Below are 17,304 nucleotides of genomic sequence, written 5' to 3'. Positions count from 1 at the left end.
ATACAACTTTTGATTTTAATAATGTATTAGTAAATGTTGAAGTTATCATTATAAGATTAATAAATGCTGGTAACACTTTATTTTAAGTACATTATATGTACTTACTATTAAAATAACAATAAATTATGCATAATTACATGCAAGTAACCCAAACCCTAATCCTAACCCTAACCATATAGTAAGTACATGTAGTTAATTAATATTACTCAGTACTTAAATGTATAATTACACTGTAACAACGAGGTATTTTTTAATTGTTAGTTTATGCTAACTAATGTAGTTAACTAACATTAACTAATAGAAATGTATTGTAAAGTGCTATTGATTTATTCATTTAACTTCATTGCCTTAACAACATAAGAACATGCTCACGAGAATAATATTTTAAGTTGCCTGTTATAAATGAGTTGTTTGTGGCTCAGACCTGCAGATGTAGTTGGTCTTGCAGGACGCTTGCAGTGCCAGGCAGTTGGGCTTCTCCTTGTCCTCATATGAACAGGCTGGTACGATGGTCTGGCGTCTGCGCTCAGAACAGGCCAGCTGATCCCCTAGAGGACAGGAGCAGAAGAGCATACCGTAGCTGTGCTTGGGCGGCACCTTGTCGAAGAACTGCCGCAGGGCCTTGTGGCACTTCCGTTTGTTGCAGACTTCAGCCGTTGAGACTCGGCTGGTGCAGGGGCTTATGTAAGCCGAACGATATTTCTTACAGGTATCGTTTAGGTTGCAGGCCTTTGCTGCGTTCAGGCAGTTGTTCTCCTTTGCTAGCGCTGGCTCACCTGCAAAGACAAAGATGCATGGTATAAAAGACAATATAACTAATATAAACACAGATACAGTCTGTCTGTCAATCATTTTTGGAGAGAGGGTATGCGGTTGAAATGCAGCTAAACCAGCTAAAATTGCTTTAAAATTGCTATACAAGGAAAAAAATGAAGAAATTGACAAAAAATTTAAACTTTTAAAAGTAAAAAAAAGTTAAATTAAAAATAATGGTAAAAAAACAAAGACAAAGAAAAAGAGTCTGATATTATCCACAGCTCTGAAACCCTTGCGCCACAGAAAAATCTTTTATTTGAATACCCAACGGAACTGACAGACATGTGAATTAATCATCACAGTTTCTGCAGGTCTGCCAAAACACACAGTTGCAGGCCTTTGCTGCGTTCAGGCAGTTGTTCTCCTTTGCTAGCGCTGGCTCACCTGCAAAGACAAAGATGCATGGTATAAAAGACAATATAACTAATATAAACACAGATACAGTCTGTCTGTCAATCATTTTTGGAGAGAGGGTATGCGGTTGAAATGCAGCTAAACCAGCTAAAATTGCTTTAAAATTGCTATACAAGGAAAAAAATGAAGAAATTGACAAAAAATTTAAACTTTTAAAAGTAAAAAAAAGTTAAATTAAAAATAATGGTAAAAAAACAAAGACAAAGAAAAAGAGTCTGATATTATCCACAGCTCTGAAACCCTTGCGCCACAGAAAAATCTTTTATTTGAATACCCAACGGAACTGACGGACATGTGAATTAATCATCACAGTTTCTGCAGGTCTGCCAAAACAGAGGCTGTTTATAAGGAACCTGTTTTTTGTTTTGGGTTGTTTTTTTATGTTAAACGGAACAGTGCTCATCCTTTGGATCCCTGCAGCCTAAACAAACAGTCATCTTGGCCGAACAGGGGAGTCATCAAACAGCCGGCACGGCTCTGCTCTCGCCTGTCAGCTGCGGCTAATTGCCGGCTTTCTAACACATTCCACAATTAACTAACATTTCTGGAGACTTGCTGAGCTACAGCAGCAGTTTGGCTTATTAAAAGAGCCAATTAAAAACAAGAGATGGGTTGTATTAGAGCAGGGTGGAGCGTACATGTGCACGTGTTTTTCTATGTACGTGTGTGTATGTGTGTTTAAGGACAGTGCTAATATGATGGTTGTTTTTAAGGAAGCCTGCGAGGAGACTGTATCCTCAGTGCCTCTAGCGGCAGGAAGTGATGTCATTCAGTCATGCAAGTCATGTTGGATTAGACTAAAGATAAAAACAGGTGTATAGAACACCAGGTGTATGGAAGCCACCTGTCCACTATCTCTGACATTTGTGTACGATTGTTGCATTTCGCTGCAGTTAAGCCGGGCATACAATGTGCGATTTCAGCAATGTTTTTGTTAAATACCAACTCTCACTGTACGAGTAAATTGCATTTATGTGCTCACAATATACGCTCCATCGTCGAGCTGAAACTTGACTGCTCACAATATACGTGGGAAGTAAACACGTGGGATCCCCCAAACATGGGACTGTGTAGCCTCCATCGCTTCTGTCCAAACAACACGCCATGTCAACAAGGTTTCATTTCTGTTTAGGGCAGTCGGTTCATAGCACTGCTTTAACTGTGCGATAACTTCACGAGGGGCGACCAAAATGTCAGAAATTCATCCGGCTATTCGATTGCCGGTCGGTAGAGGCTAATCGCCTTTCATTACCCCTTGTACACTCCACAACAAAACACACATGACAATTCGGCCTGACTTGGGGAAAAAATGCTGCATAACCACATACAAAGTAAATTAAATACTAAATAGAATAAACAAATTCAAAATAAAATAAAAAAAAAAAAAAAAAAAAAGAGTTGTATTATTCAGAAATCAGCTCAAAATCAGACGAAAATCACACAGTGTATGCCCGGCTTTACATGGAAGTTTCAAAGCAGCTGTTTTTTTCACTTGGTAAAATGACAGAATAATCAACTTATGAATATATCCCCTCAAAATGACCGCTATTATGTCTGAAAGAAAAGCATAGTAGGTTTTTACATAGTAGTAAGCATAGTTAATTTTGAAATAATTATAAAATATTGATGTCAGACATGTCATGTTGCATACAGTCTAATGGCAAAAATTCTAATATTCCGCACCCAAACCTCAAATTAATTTTGAAAATTCTGCATACGCATATGACTGAAACTCTATGCAGCTCCTGTAGTGCTCTCTATTAGAAATGAATGACTTCTGGTCTGTCATTTGTCATACATAGTGAAAAGGAGGTTCGAAGTGGACATGGATTCAAAATTGACATTTCATAGTATTTGTGCTCAATTCAAAGCAAAATGTTATATTTTTTTCAACAAAACGTATCAAAATTTCTGCTTCTGAAATTCATATCACAAATTCATTTTACTTTTTTAATCCCTCCTCTTCAACAGCCTTGCTGTGGTACATAGCTTTTCAATGTGGTATATTACTGATAATGCTGCACAATGATATGTAGAAAAACTGAAATCAGTGCTCAGTAGCCGGGTTTCCATCCAAAGTTGCAAATTTAACTTGTGCGCAAAATTAGAATGTCGCATAAAACATTTGCGAATAAGCACCATTTCCACCCGACGAGTCAAAGAGAACAAAATCGTCACTTCCTGATAAACTGGCACTAAATATAACAAAGAAAAGTGGGAGAAGTCAGTGAATATAATACTTTTCATATATAATAAATGATTTGTGCCTCAGAGCGAGCAGACGAAACACAATGAATGCGGTAATTGCTTTCGTAAATGCCAGCTGTTCGGGAACACAGTCGTGTAACAGTTCTGGCGGGCAATAATACAGAAATACTTTGACAACAGACTTTGCTCGGGCATTTCAGAATGACCATAGCAACATTTCAGGTGCTGTGCAACAAGATCGGTCCGCTGGTCAGGTTATGCCATTCCATCGCGCAAAGTCACATGATTTGTTTGATGCACATGAAGGAATTTATTTGGCAAATGCGTTACCATCTCCCATTATTCGCATTAACCCTTTTTCGCACAAGACAAAAACCACCTCAAGTGAGCGTAAAAACTTTTTTGCGAATCAAGTTTTTTTTTTCAAAATTTGGTGTTTCCATCACTCGTTTCTAATGCGCTACTTCAAAATGTGCGCTAAAACAGGGTGATGGAAACATAGCTGGTGATGACTATATCTCTTCCAAGTAAAAATCTGTTTGAGCTGAAGACAGTAGCAGATACACTACCATTCAAAAGTTTGAGGTCAGTAACATTTTATAAGAACAAAAGAAATTAATACTTTACTCAGCAAATATGAATTACATTCATCAATAAAGAACTGACATTTGTAATGTTTCAAAAAGTAAGGTTTATATTTGAAATAAATGTTCTGTTCTGTTCTGTTCTTATGAATTTTACATTAATCAAAGAATCCTGAAAAAAGTATCAAGATTTGCACAAAAATATTAGACAGCTGGACTGTTTTCAGCACGAATAGTAATAAGAAGTATTTCTTGTGCACCAAATAAGCTTAGTGTGATTCAGCTTTTCCATCACAGGAATTAATTACATTTTAAAATAGATTAAAGTAGATAACCGTTATTTTAAATTGAAACAAAAAACCCACAATATTACTGTTTTACTGTATTTTTGATTAAATAAATGCAGCCTTGTTGGGCTTAAGTGACTTTTTTTTCAAAAACATTAAAAAATCTTAACGACCCCAAACTTTTGAACAGTAGTGTGTCTTCCAGAGACACACACACACACACACGCACATTGAAAGTCCATCTGCCCAGACAACATCTGCCCATTCAAGCCCTTCAGAACAGAAAAGTCTCTGTCTCTCTCTCTCTCTCTCTCTCTCTCTCTCTCTCTTTCTCTCTCTCCAGAAGGGGTGCTTATCTATGTGTGGAAGAAAAAGTGGAATGCAATCTTGCCTATTCATAAACAGTGTGATGTTCTCAGTCAGAGCATCAGACATGCACACACACATTCACACAGGCACTCAAAGCAAGAAAAAAAGCCCTCTCTGCTGAGTTCCACTGCTGTTAGATGACATCATCAAAAAAAGACAGTCTGTGTGTGTGTGTGTGTGTGTGTGTGCGATGTGCCCCTCTGATCTGATGCCCTGAGGCTGACAAGAATAAAATACCTATTCTGTGGCTTGGCACAAAGGGCTTCAGGTTGAAACGATCCTCTACAGCTGTCTGGATCCTTCACCTGTCGAATGAACCCTTAGTACCAGATGTCACACTGAAGAGACTGACCCAATCACACATGAACACACACACACACACACACACACAATCCACATAACATTCATTGAGCACCAAAAAAAAAAGTACAAAGTTGCTATGGCGAGTAAATAAAACAGATTTACTTGTAGTTGACTGGTAATTTCATAAAAAATAACATAATACAGGGTTTAAATCAAATTGTAGGAGCAATAGTCCAACTCCCACTGATGTAAGATACACGATTCAAATCAAATTGTCTACCAAGTAAAATATCTGCATTGACTTGTGTCATTTTCAATAACTTTTTTTCATTCTCTGCATATGTAATGAATAAGCTATAAGTAATCTAATATAAAGCTGCAAGTAGATTTTTTTTATAATTTTTTTTTTAGAAGTCATGGAAGCGCACAAACAAAGAGTATGATGTAAATTAATTAAATTTAAATAATTAATAATCTTATATCATTCAAAAGTCTCTCATGCTCATCAAGGCTGCATTTGTTTAATTAAGCAATACAGTAACAATTTTAATATTGTGAAATATTACTTTTAAACAGCTGAATCTTCAGCTTCCAATATTCGAGTTTTCAGTGTCACATGTATTCACAGTTCACATGTATCCCTATAGAAATAATTCTATGCTGGATTTGCTGGAAACAGGGATACTTTTTTCAAGATTTTTTGATGAATAGAAAGTTCAAAAGAACAACATTTGAAATAAAAATTGTTCATAGCAATGTATAAAGTCTGTACCTTTGATCAATTTAATGCACCCTTGCTGAATAATTACTTTGTGTAATAATAAAGAATAATAATAATAAGAAGAAGAAATAGAGTAAGAAAGGACACATTGTCTTATTTCATTTAGCATTAACAGGTACTTCTGAACCATAATGCAGAAATATGTTTCACGTTCGCAAACACTAACATCACACATACATGCTGCAGCTCCTTCACCACACACCTCACACACACTGGCCATCTGGCCTGGAAGGTAGAGCAGGAATCCCCTCCCCTACTGTGTCTCATCTCTGATACAGCCTCAAATTGATTAGTGTCTCCTATTTCCTTCCCCTTTTGGCTCTAATTTTCAATTAGCAGGAGAATCAGTCTGAATAATGACCTTGAATGCTATTGGAACAAACCTGGGGTGTGCATACAGATCTGCTTCTCATGTTTTATTTGGGCCTTTGTTATCCATCTGTTCTTTCCTTGAGCCAATACGGCAGTGATCCAACTGTGGGCAAGTAAAGATTTGCCTTTTATTTTAAAGGAAGTTGTCATGATTATAAATAAACTCTTAGAATGCAGCAGTTAATATCTATGAGAAACTCATTTCTGCCTTGATTTTTTAAAAATGAAAAAAAAAAAAAAAAAATCAGTTAAGTTAGAGCCAATGTGCATTCTTAACAAGTTGGAGCTCACATAATCACTTGGGTTTGTGTTCCTGTAGATCAACATGCAAAGGCGCTAACAACAGTTCAATTTTCAGGCATATTTTGATAAAATGTCCAAATCCTCCCTCTTTCCCATACTGTTACATCTAATAAAAAGGCAAAAAGCTCTAAAATATAACTATTAACTGTTAGTATCAGTTTTTAGAAATGCAAAGAATATACTGTAGATGTTCCAATTTAATAAAATGAGAGCAAAGGCACCATAGTCACACTTTTTATTCTGTCTCTCATCTGTGCTGTTTTAACATACTTTCTCTCCAGGATCAGACAACTGAGGCCTGATTAAATCCTAATAAAAGCCTCACCTGAGGGTTAATGGGAAATGTACAGTGAAACGAGGAGGGGAGGCCAGTGCACTCCTATCATACTTTATCTGGAACTGTAATGTCACCAGCGATTAGCAGAGAGGTCGAGGATTTGATTAAAACACCACCGTGATTAGAACCTAATGTCCTCTTGAGTACACGAGTGTGTGTTAGTCTCTCTCTATAACTGTCTATCTGTCTTCAGGTGATTGTCAGTTACTGGACTGCAGAGAAAGTAAATGAAGAGACAATTATAGAAAAAAGATTGTAATGAGACTAAAAGGATGGAAAACATTAGCAAATTCTTCGACTGAGACTTGTGGTGTGTGTCCAGGTTTATTTTTCTCTGCGGTCACACAGATGTAGTGTTTAATCATATAAGGTAAGGATTGTGTTTGATAATGGGCTTTAATTAGTCAGCTTTATAGGGGCTCTGACAAAGCCCTCTGCAGTCCTTATGGACAGAGTATCTGCCTGTTTATCTAATATAAAATAAATACACAAGCGTAATGACATAAATACAACTGAAGCATCATGCACTAAAAGCGACAAATAATAGGACATAATAGCCCCGCCCACAGAGAAAAATCTCATTGGTCCAAAATCTTTCTCCAGAACTGTACATTAAACATCAAAACTCTTCTGATTTGCTGAGACTGTGTCATGTCACACAATAAATATTGCCCAGCCCTAGTTTAAAGTCCTCAATTTGTAATTCAGAAAGTGCTAACTATCACTTCTTGCAGTATATGTACAGTATGTTGGGACCATAACACCCCATTTCTATCATGACAAATCTCGGAAAATTTTAGCATGATAATGGATATGACAATGTTAATCTATTTGGTCTTGGTCGGAATAGATCTGCTATGCTGCTGCTGTTGAATTGTTGCTGCTGTTGGTTATTGCTGGTGTTGTAGATTTTTTCTGCTGCTGCAAGCAAGTACAGGAACTTGCTACTGCCAATACATATGCTGTGCTCTGCTGTGTACATACAGTGCTGTGAGTATTTAGGACATACTGCTGCTGCACAAATAGTAGGGCTGGGCGATATAGCTAAAAAAATGTATCAACAATATAATGTTTCATATCGTTCTATATCGATAATTATTGACATTTTTTATAACCTTTTTTAAAACAAAGAGTTTTCTAAAAGTTTAAACTGTTTTAACATTGCATGGCTTTCTATACATCTCTTGTGAGACGCGGGTGCAGCAGTCATATTTGTCCGTCTAGAAAATGCGCTGAATATGCGTTCTGTGTGAATGGCTTGGTTTCGATTTTAACCTAATCAAGATCTTCTCCGCATTGAGCTACTATATTTCTCTAATATTTTGAATGAATAACGCAGCAACTGCGCGTCTCGTGGGCTAGACTAACAAAACATTAAAATACAACAACGTCCCTTACATCATCATCACCGCATCTCACGCACCACTGATGACGCTCCCTGACGCACACCTAACATTTCGATTGTACTATTTTTGCATTCAAATGCAAATGTTTATTTTAAATTCGACTAATATTCAATTTGTATTCACAATCTCCTCATTACAGGCAGGCACAGCACTCATGTTCGTGTTTGTGTGTGCTGTCTGCGTCACTCATAGCACGTGCCTATATCGTGCACTATATCGAACATTTTTTATATCGTTAACGAAGAAGGTGTACCGTCGATAAATTTCAATACCGTTTTATTGCCCAGGCCTAACAAATAGCATATATAATATCCCATAGCAGATCTATACAGATGGAGCTGGGGAGGTGGAGGTTTTCAGAGGAACTCTGAAAGCATGCTGCTGCGAACTGCTCTAGTGAATGCTATCTAGCCATTTAAATGTAAAGCAGTAAGCTCACTGACTGCATATGCAACATAAACCAATCAGCTTGTGCCAACTAGTTTTACGCTGTGAATATCATCAATTTGTGTTAACAACCCATCAGCCTGCGCCATCTAGAGTTTCATGACAGAACTTGGCATTTGTACAAGTGGAATCATAGAGAGCCATCTTTTCTTGTTGACTGAGTGAACCAGAGAAGCCAAATGGTTGGAAAGAAAACCCTGTATTTTTTTGTATTTTAGCTCTTTGTAGCGCTTAATAAACTCTCTCTTTCCACAAACAATCCTCCGGTGTAATAACGGCAAATGAAACTATAACTCAAGACCTCTGTAATTTATCCCTGAAGCTCTCTCTATCTTTCCTCATGCTTTCGATCAAGGTGGCATGCTCTCGGAGAAGGACATTCCTCTAAGAGATTTCATAAGGATGCATTGGGTTTCAGAAGTGACTGGTTAAATCCTGGGGTAATGGAGAGTTTGGTAAGGAAGCCGGTCTTTCCAAGGAGATTTTGGCTCAGAAAATATGATACTTTCTATTAGTACCGTATTGGCCCGAATATAAGACGACCCTGATTATAAGACGACCCCCCTTTTTCCAGATGTACCTTTTGGAAAAAGGCTTTTTAAAAACCAAATCTTGTTTTTTCTCAGTAAAACACATTTTGTCTTCAATTATTTTCATATTGCATATTTTTCCTATTTTAATTTTTGTTTTGAAAGTATGGTAAAAACTGGTAAAATGTACCAACAATCACATAAAAAAAAATATACACTTTTTGATATACCATTAAAAAAAAAACAACAACAACAGGTAGCCCATCTGAATTAGGACATTTAGGCTATCCATCTAATAGTAGCCTACCAAAATCTTATTAACAGTAGAAGTTAAATCTTACTGTAGTCTTCAAATCTGGGTACTGTCTTACGTTTTAAAATCACAAAGGGAGTTTGGTCCCATCAGGCTAACGTGACAGTCACGACTCATGCAGCTGTAACGTTTTCTTTTTCTTTTGTTTTTACTCACGATCTTTACAACACGCATTACATTACGTATTTCATGGCACACTCGTTTTATGCGTATTTGGCGCCACCTATTGTTGTGGGTGTATTATTGACATGTCAAAGTCTAAACCCTGAATATAAGACGACCGCGTTTTTTCAGATGTATTTCCAAGAAAAAAACATCGTCTTATATTCGGGTCAATACGGTAGTTTGAGTAATTTTGCATAAACTAGCATTTGATGCCTTGGCTATGTGATTAGCCTGAAGGACTTAGAAGCAGTGGACATTTTATTTGGGCATGTCAGATACTGTATCTCCACTCTCAGCAAAATGGAAGTTTGTTTGAGAAGTTAACATCCCTCACACACATACGCACTCCCTCCAGCATTAGCATCACCATCCTGCCAGAACCCTCGACTGATGAGGATTCATGGCCCAGACTGCCTGCTCAATCCCGGCCCTGTACACAAACATGATAGAGATATACTGTCCTAGCCCCAGAGTACCAGCGCACTGAGAGACATCCGTTTCAGGGAAAGTTATACTAGTGAGAATCATTAGACCTGCTGCTGTATTTGCATGAATGCAAGAGATAGGATAGCTGTGATCTATTTCCCATGATTGGAAGTGATAAAATAGAGCATGCAAACAGAATGTTGCTGAATCATTGTTCAAACAATTACCGTTTTACCATGTACAAATAAGAAATTGAAATAATATAGAGAAAGTAATGATTTTTATTCATTGTTTAAGCAGGAAAATGTATATAATGTGTGGTCAGTGACCACACTGATGAAGTCCAAATGTCTGTGATCAGAAATTATTTTTTAATGAAAACAGTAACTTTGTGAAATATTGTTACAATTTAAAATGACTGTTTTCTATTTTAATATATTTTAAAATGCAGTTTATTCCAGTGAAAGCTGAATTTTCAGAAATCATTCTAATATGCTGATTTGGTGCTCAAGAAACATTTCATATTATCAATGTTGAAAACAATTGTACTGTATAATATTTTACGGAAACTGCTACCTTTTTTGAGGATTACTTGATAAATAGAAAGTTCTAAACAACTACATTTATTTGAAATTTAAATCTTTTGTAACAAAAGTCTTTTCTGTCACTTTTGATAAAATTTAATGCATGCTTGATGACAAAGTATAAATTTATTAAAAATATATTTTTGACCCCTTAACTTAAAAAATGTAAAAGAAATAAAAATTATGCCAAAAAGTTATAAAAAAAAAAAGATTAATAATAATAATGCGTTAAATGAGTAATAATTTTTTCCTTTGGTTTCATAAATTAAATGTAAAAAATGCACACTACATATTTCAATAATATTGATATTTTCTGTCTATTTGATTGACCTCAACTTTAAAAATACCCACAGTGTCGACAGAAAGAGACTGAGGACCATCTCAGCACAACGAAGCAGGAGATGCTGTTTGCAGAAACTTAAAAGCTGCAGGTCTTGATAAACATGGCTGAAAACAACATCATTACTGAGTTAGATTAGGCAGCTTGTGATATAACAATTTTTCAGGTCCAGCCCTGCTGCTTTCATGACTTAGAATAATTTTCCATTTCATTTGGAATCGATCAACTTTCCAAAGTGAGACAGATTGACCCCGGGTGGTAAAAAATTCGGTGAAAGTGCATCTATTGCCAGAGGCTTAAAGTGCAGTTTAAACCTCCACAGTGCAATCAGGCTAAAGCAGCAGTGCTTGGCTCTGATTGGGCCGTACACGTTACATCAAAACTGGCAGCACTGATAGAGGCCATCTGCTCTGGAGCTCAGAAAGCTGTATGGCTTACCAAGCACCCTTAAAATGACAGCTAAAACTACTATTGAGACTTGTGAGGCATCAGACAGCTCCAGTCATATGACATTTGACATACGTCACAGCCATCGCTGCAGTCTTTATCACACCGCCTACTGACTATACGAGTCAAAGGTCATGCTGAAGTGAAGAGACATCGCATCCAAATCCGTCAGGCAGCGCTACTCATGTGTGAATCCTCTAAGAGAGTGGGAACGATGTGGGAGGGAAAATACTTTAACAGCAGTCACGTTCAAAAGGCGCCCACTGACTGAACTGCTCATAAAGGACTGGAAGAGTGAGAGATCGCTCTGAGCTAATGCGGAAACCCAGTGGGAGTGGAATATCAGTGCGGCTATCTAAACTGGCAGTCATCTGCGTCTGCCGCACTTCTAAATCATACAAGTACTGTGATATTTCTCTCTGCTCACATTCAGTAACAAAAAAACAGAGAGTAGAGCTAGGGGCTTTGTAATGAGAAAGCAAAATGTGGCTGTGAGATGCAACAAACGGCATGTTTTAACATGCTTTCTCACATCATCTCTCTCACACATACAAACAGCCCTTAAGTGTTAGTGTGGCATGAATGCAAATCAGATCAACTCAATTTAAACAACTTATTTAAAGTAATCTGCTTTCTATTAGCGATTGGTCAGGATGGCTGATCCACCAACTGAATAGTTTGACTTTTTTGTCTACAAGTTTTTTTTAGAGTCAGTGTTTTCTTAACATGCTATGAGACTGCCAACTGTGAGAGACTTGGCCATTGCATTGTTTTATTCAGTTTTTTTTTTCCTTCAACATCTCACACCATGAATTTTGTGTCAAGTTAAAAATAGCTGCAATGAACAGAAGTAGTGACAGATCTTCCAGATTGTGATGTACATTTGAGTGAAACAGATTATCCAAAAAAAAAAACTTGGGTGAGTACTTGGTTCAGTCCATTGAAGTCTGTCAACGATTTGATTTAAAAATATTGAAATATATTTGGTTTAAAATCACATGCATGGCTGAATCGTTCACAGTAAAACCAAAAATATGCATTTAAAAAAGCACATCTCTGGGCCTCAAGCATTTGGTTACATTCGTATGCGTATCTAGCTGTTCATTAATGCATGAATGTGCTTTGTGTGGTGGACCCTAAATCAGCCCAATTACCCAGGGCTAAGACAGTCTAGTCAACTAGTTGTTCAGACAACCCACTGACTAGTTGATTATAAAAATATGCAGTTCTACGCATTCCTACTTTCTTTGCCAAAATCTTATGTTTGCAAATGAAACATTATAAAAAAGATACTGTCTCTTGTGTTATTGCACAAAAATAATGAATGCCTATTTTATATGAGATGATGATTATACATACTATATATAAATCAGTGCCCCACCACTTTAAATACCTATATAAGACACTAGTAGTTGGGGGTGCTCTGTGTTCAGCGGTGCAAAAGTCATCAGAGAATATAATCTTGCTTGTTCTCTCCACAGCTTTAAGAGTCCGTGGTCTATTATTATCTCAGTGATATGATATTTCTCTCTGCCATCCTTGTCATCGCTCAGAATGTCAGCTGTCAATCAGAGGAAGCATGCAGAGGAAATGAATAGTCTGTTCTAAACGCTGAAAACTGCAGCTTTCATTCAGTTTGAGAGGTTATGACAGGGATTTATACATCTAAAGGGATTTTCAGACACCCGAAATAAAGAACTCTCAAAGCAGAAAACATCTGATATATAAACTCACAAGAGATGGTTGCATATAACAACTAAAAACAACATAAAAATAATAGCTAGAATGTTGTTTTATGAAAAAGACAAGAATAGTATTTCAGCTGAATTGACCCAGAAAACAGGTAAATGACAGTTAAAGGACTACACTCGTCTACACAAACTGATTAAGTGATTAATGTAATGTGACTTAATAGTAGACATTAAATCTACACAGTTCCTGGTTACAGTTTAAAAATTTACATTTATCTGAAAAACAAACATCGTCTCCAGTCCATCAACCTTTATAATTGGGCTGTAGTGATGCTGAATTCACAGAGCATTGCAGTGATTGATGATGCTCATTTTTTAAGCACTGTCTTCAACACTTAAAGTGCATATGACCCAGTTCTCTTAGATGTTTTTAATTTAACATTCACTGTGCCAAAGTATGTCCTGAAGATGGATGACTACTGCTCTCCCAATTCTGGCAGGTAAAGTTGAGGATCGCACAGCAAAAACCATTGGGCTTGGCAGGGACATGGGGAAAAAGAAACCGAGAGCGACAGAGAGACTGGTAGAGAATGAAGATACACAATAATAGTATAGAAAGAAATGTGTGATATTTTGGTACAATATCATTAGCTTTTGGTCATAGTTTTTTATTTAGTTTTTTTTTAATGATCAGTATTTGCTAATATGTAATATTGGCTATTCAATAGTTTTTGCCTATTTTATGATTTAGATTATTTTTGCCATCACTCTACACTTAAAGTGCAGAAATGAAAGTGATAATGCTTGATTATCACCTTAAAGTGATAATGGGCGATTTAACCCTTTAGGGGCTCTATTCTCTAATATCTATCTAGTGTCCCTGCAACCCATATGTACTTCCTCTATTATTATAACTATAAGCACTGATTGTTTTATACATTTCAAAATAAATATTTACTGTAAATTCACACCACCATTCAAAAAATTTCCCGTTTTATATTTTATTTCTGTTTATTATACTTTTATTCAGTAATACATGTATTCTTTTATGAGAGTAAAGACATTGCCATTTATTTCTGTTTCAAATAACTGCAGTTCTTTTGAACTTTCTATTCATTAAATGATCTTGAGGGGAAAAATGATCATGGTTTCCACAAAAATTTTAAGCAACTGTTTTTCAAATGTTTCTTGAGCAGCAAAACAGCAAATAAGAATCATGTGACACTGATGACTGGAATAATAGCTGCTGAAAATTCAGCTTTGCCATTACAGGATTATTGGCTAATCATATTTTCCCTATAGAAAAGAAAAAGAAAAAGAAAGAAAAAAAGAAAGAAAGAAAGAAAGAAAGAAGTGCTTCACTGCTCTCATATCTACCGTATTGGCCCGAATATAAGACGACCCTGATTATACAAAGTCTAGACCCTGAATATAAGACGACCGCGTTTTTTCAGATGTATTTCCAAGAAAAAAATATCGTCTTATATTTGGGACAATACGGTAATTGGCGGAGATGTGGGGTCTCTGGAGAATCTGTCTCTCTGCCCTCAAAGAAACAGCAATGCTGCAAAGATATTTTTTCACATCAAACACACCAACATGTTCCTCTCTCCTGCATTTTGTTGCTTCTTTGAACGCTAACAACTGCTGGTGTTTCATTCAATGTCACAGTTGCAGGAGTTTGAATATTTTGTATCTGACTTAAAAACAAAGTATTACAGAAATGGATGGCAGGAGAGAACTGAAAGCAATGCAGATACGCACAACATCCTGGTTTTGATTATTCCCAAACTGCTCGCTTACACTAGTTGGGAGGTATAGGAACCAGCCAATGAGGTCATTATTACCTAATGAGATTACCTAATGATTCACAGGGGTTCCAGAGCCAATAACTGCCAGATAACTTCCCCTGTAATTATTTGGAAACACCAGTGTGCGCTTCCTCGACATTAAGCCAACATTTTAATCACATTGTCTGAGGGCTTCATAGAGCATAGCAGAGCTGGTTTGTTGAAAATGCTCTTTTATTAGCTGGATTAGCGATGGTCATGATTTAAGCCACAAAACCATCACCATGCACCAGTACCACAGTGTTTTTTGCCTTATAATACTATAAACGCAAGTCTAGAGTGCATATAACCATTCACATGTTTTATCCAAGCATAAGCTGATATTATTTTCGATTGTGATTGGCTGATGAAAGTTTGTAGAAGCAACATAAGACTAGCAATTGCATTTGAATTAGACTGTTCACACAAATCATTCACCTTGATTGCCATTTTTGTTTTTTAAGTTTGTATAGTGACACAAGGGATTGTACGAGATAACTTCACGCTCATGCTTTCCATGAAAATAACCGCTGTGCACTTCTCCATAGCATTACTTCCATCATCTCCACGAACGCATAGCACATAATTAATGTGGCTGCATGAGAAGTGAGAGGATGTAACTCTGAAACAGTCGCCTGTCTGGGTTTGTCGGGCCTCTGGCGGCATACTTTACTGTGGTCAGGCCCGATATGCTTTATGACCTCTCATTAATATCCATTACTATGGAGGTCAGTCAGGACACGCTGGTGGGTTATCTACAGGACTATAAACCACAGCACAATGAGAATGACTACATCCATCACTCATACAGCTCGGACTATGATAGAGAGAGATGAAGAGATAGTGAAGGGACAGAGCAGGAAAAAAAAGAAACACAAGACATTCATAATAAACGAAGGGGAGAATCAATAGCCAGGGAAGATGTGATGATGAAATCTTTCAGTGTGAGTGTTAGTGATGAAACCCAGACAGCCATACATAAAGAATGAACAGTCTTGAGGAAAAACTGAATCGCAGTAGTTCCTATACCCATGCATTTAGAGATGAGGAAATGAACAATTTTACAATATTAAGTGCTGTAAAATACCAAACAAGGTTCTAACACTTTATGACCAATAAATTTGCATGACTTTTCCATGACCTTCTCAATCATTCAGCAATTCTATTTAAAACATGATAAATGTTTTTGAATAGAATTGCTGTGGACGAAATCCACTTGGAATTAATAGATTTAAATGATCATATGTATTAGTGTGCAAATGTACCCAAAGGGCAAAAACATTTATTTAATTAAATTAATTAATTTATTTTAATAGATGATTTGGCTTTTTGAGCCTCCATGCCCACTTTGCCATCCGTAATTATCATCTATTAGCTAGTAACATTTGCTGTTCAAAGAATCACACTGGAAAGTCATCACATCAATGAAATATGACCTTTCATTGTTATTAATTTCTATGATTTAAAACATTTTTAAATTCCTTTCTATACATTACCATTCAAAAGTCTTTTATGCTCACCAAGGCTGCATTTAGTTTATCAAAAACACAGCAAAAACAGTACAATTGTGACATAATATTACAATTTTAAAATAACTGAATATTGAGCAGCCATTATTCTAGTCTTTAAATTTCACATAATGCTTTAGAAATCATACTCATATGCTGATCTGGTGCTTAAGTCACATGTTTTATCCATGCATAAGCCGATATTATTTTCGATTGTGATTGGCTGATGAAAGTTTGTAGAAGCAACATAAGACTAGCAATTGCATTTGAATTAGACTGTTCACACAAATCATTCACCTTGATTGCCATTTTTGTTTTTTAAGTTTGTATAGTGACACAAGGGATTGTACGAGATAACTTCACGCTCATGCTTTCCATGAAAATAACCGCTGTGCACTTCTCCATAGCATTACTTCCATCATCTCCACGAACGCATAGCACATAATTAATGTGGCTGCATGAGAAGTGAGAGGATGTAACTCTGAAACAGTCGCCTGTCTGGGTTTGTCGGGCCTCTGGCGGCATACTTTACTGTGGTCAGGCCCGATATGCTTTATGACCTCTCATTAATACCCATTACTATGGAGGTCAGTCAGGACACGCTGGTGGGTTATCTACAGGACTATAAACCACAGCACAATGAGAATGACTACATCCATCACTCATACAGCTCGGACTATGATAGAGAGAGATGAAGAGATAGTGAAGGGACAGAGCAGGAAAAAAAAGAAACACAAGACATTCATAATAAACGAAGGGGAGAATCAATAGCCAGGGAAGATGTGATGATGAAATCTTTCAGTATGAGTGTTAGTGATGAAACCCAGACAGCCATACATAAAGA

The 17,304-nt window shown here is 36.7% G+C and overlaps 1 protein-coding gene across 1 annotated transcript in view; it reads right to left on the bottom strand.

The window, feature by feature from the left end:
- gfra1a (gdnf family receptor alpha 1a) overlaps nucleotides 1-17,304 on the bottom strand; it is a 69,527-nt gene that overhangs the window by 16,291 nt on the left and 35,932 nt on the right. The window contains exons 5-6 of the mRNA XM_016516405.1: nucleotides 1,144-1,200; nucleotides 598-815 (exon numbers count right to left, since the gene is read on the bottom strand). Coding sequence (XP_016371891.1) covers nucleotides 598-815; nucleotides 1,144-1,200 — 275 coding nt within the window. The remainder of the gene's footprint in view (nucleotides 1-597; nucleotides 816-1,143; nucleotides 1,201-17,304) is intronic.

The sequence above is a fragment of the Sinocyclocheilus rhinocerous genome, unplaced genomic scaffold, assembly GCF_001515625.1.
Source record: "Sinocyclocheilus rhinocerous isolate Xijiao unplaced genomic scaffold, SAMN03320098_v1.1 scaffold1829, whole genome shotgun sequence".
In the NCBI taxonomy this organism is placed as follows: Eukaryota; Metazoa; Chordata; class Actinopteri; order Cypriniformes; family Cyprinidae; genus Sinocyclocheilus; species Sinocyclocheilus rhinocerous.
The sequence above is the reverse complement of the archived record's forward strand: the minus strand, read 5'-3'. Positions and strand labels throughout refer to the sequence as shown.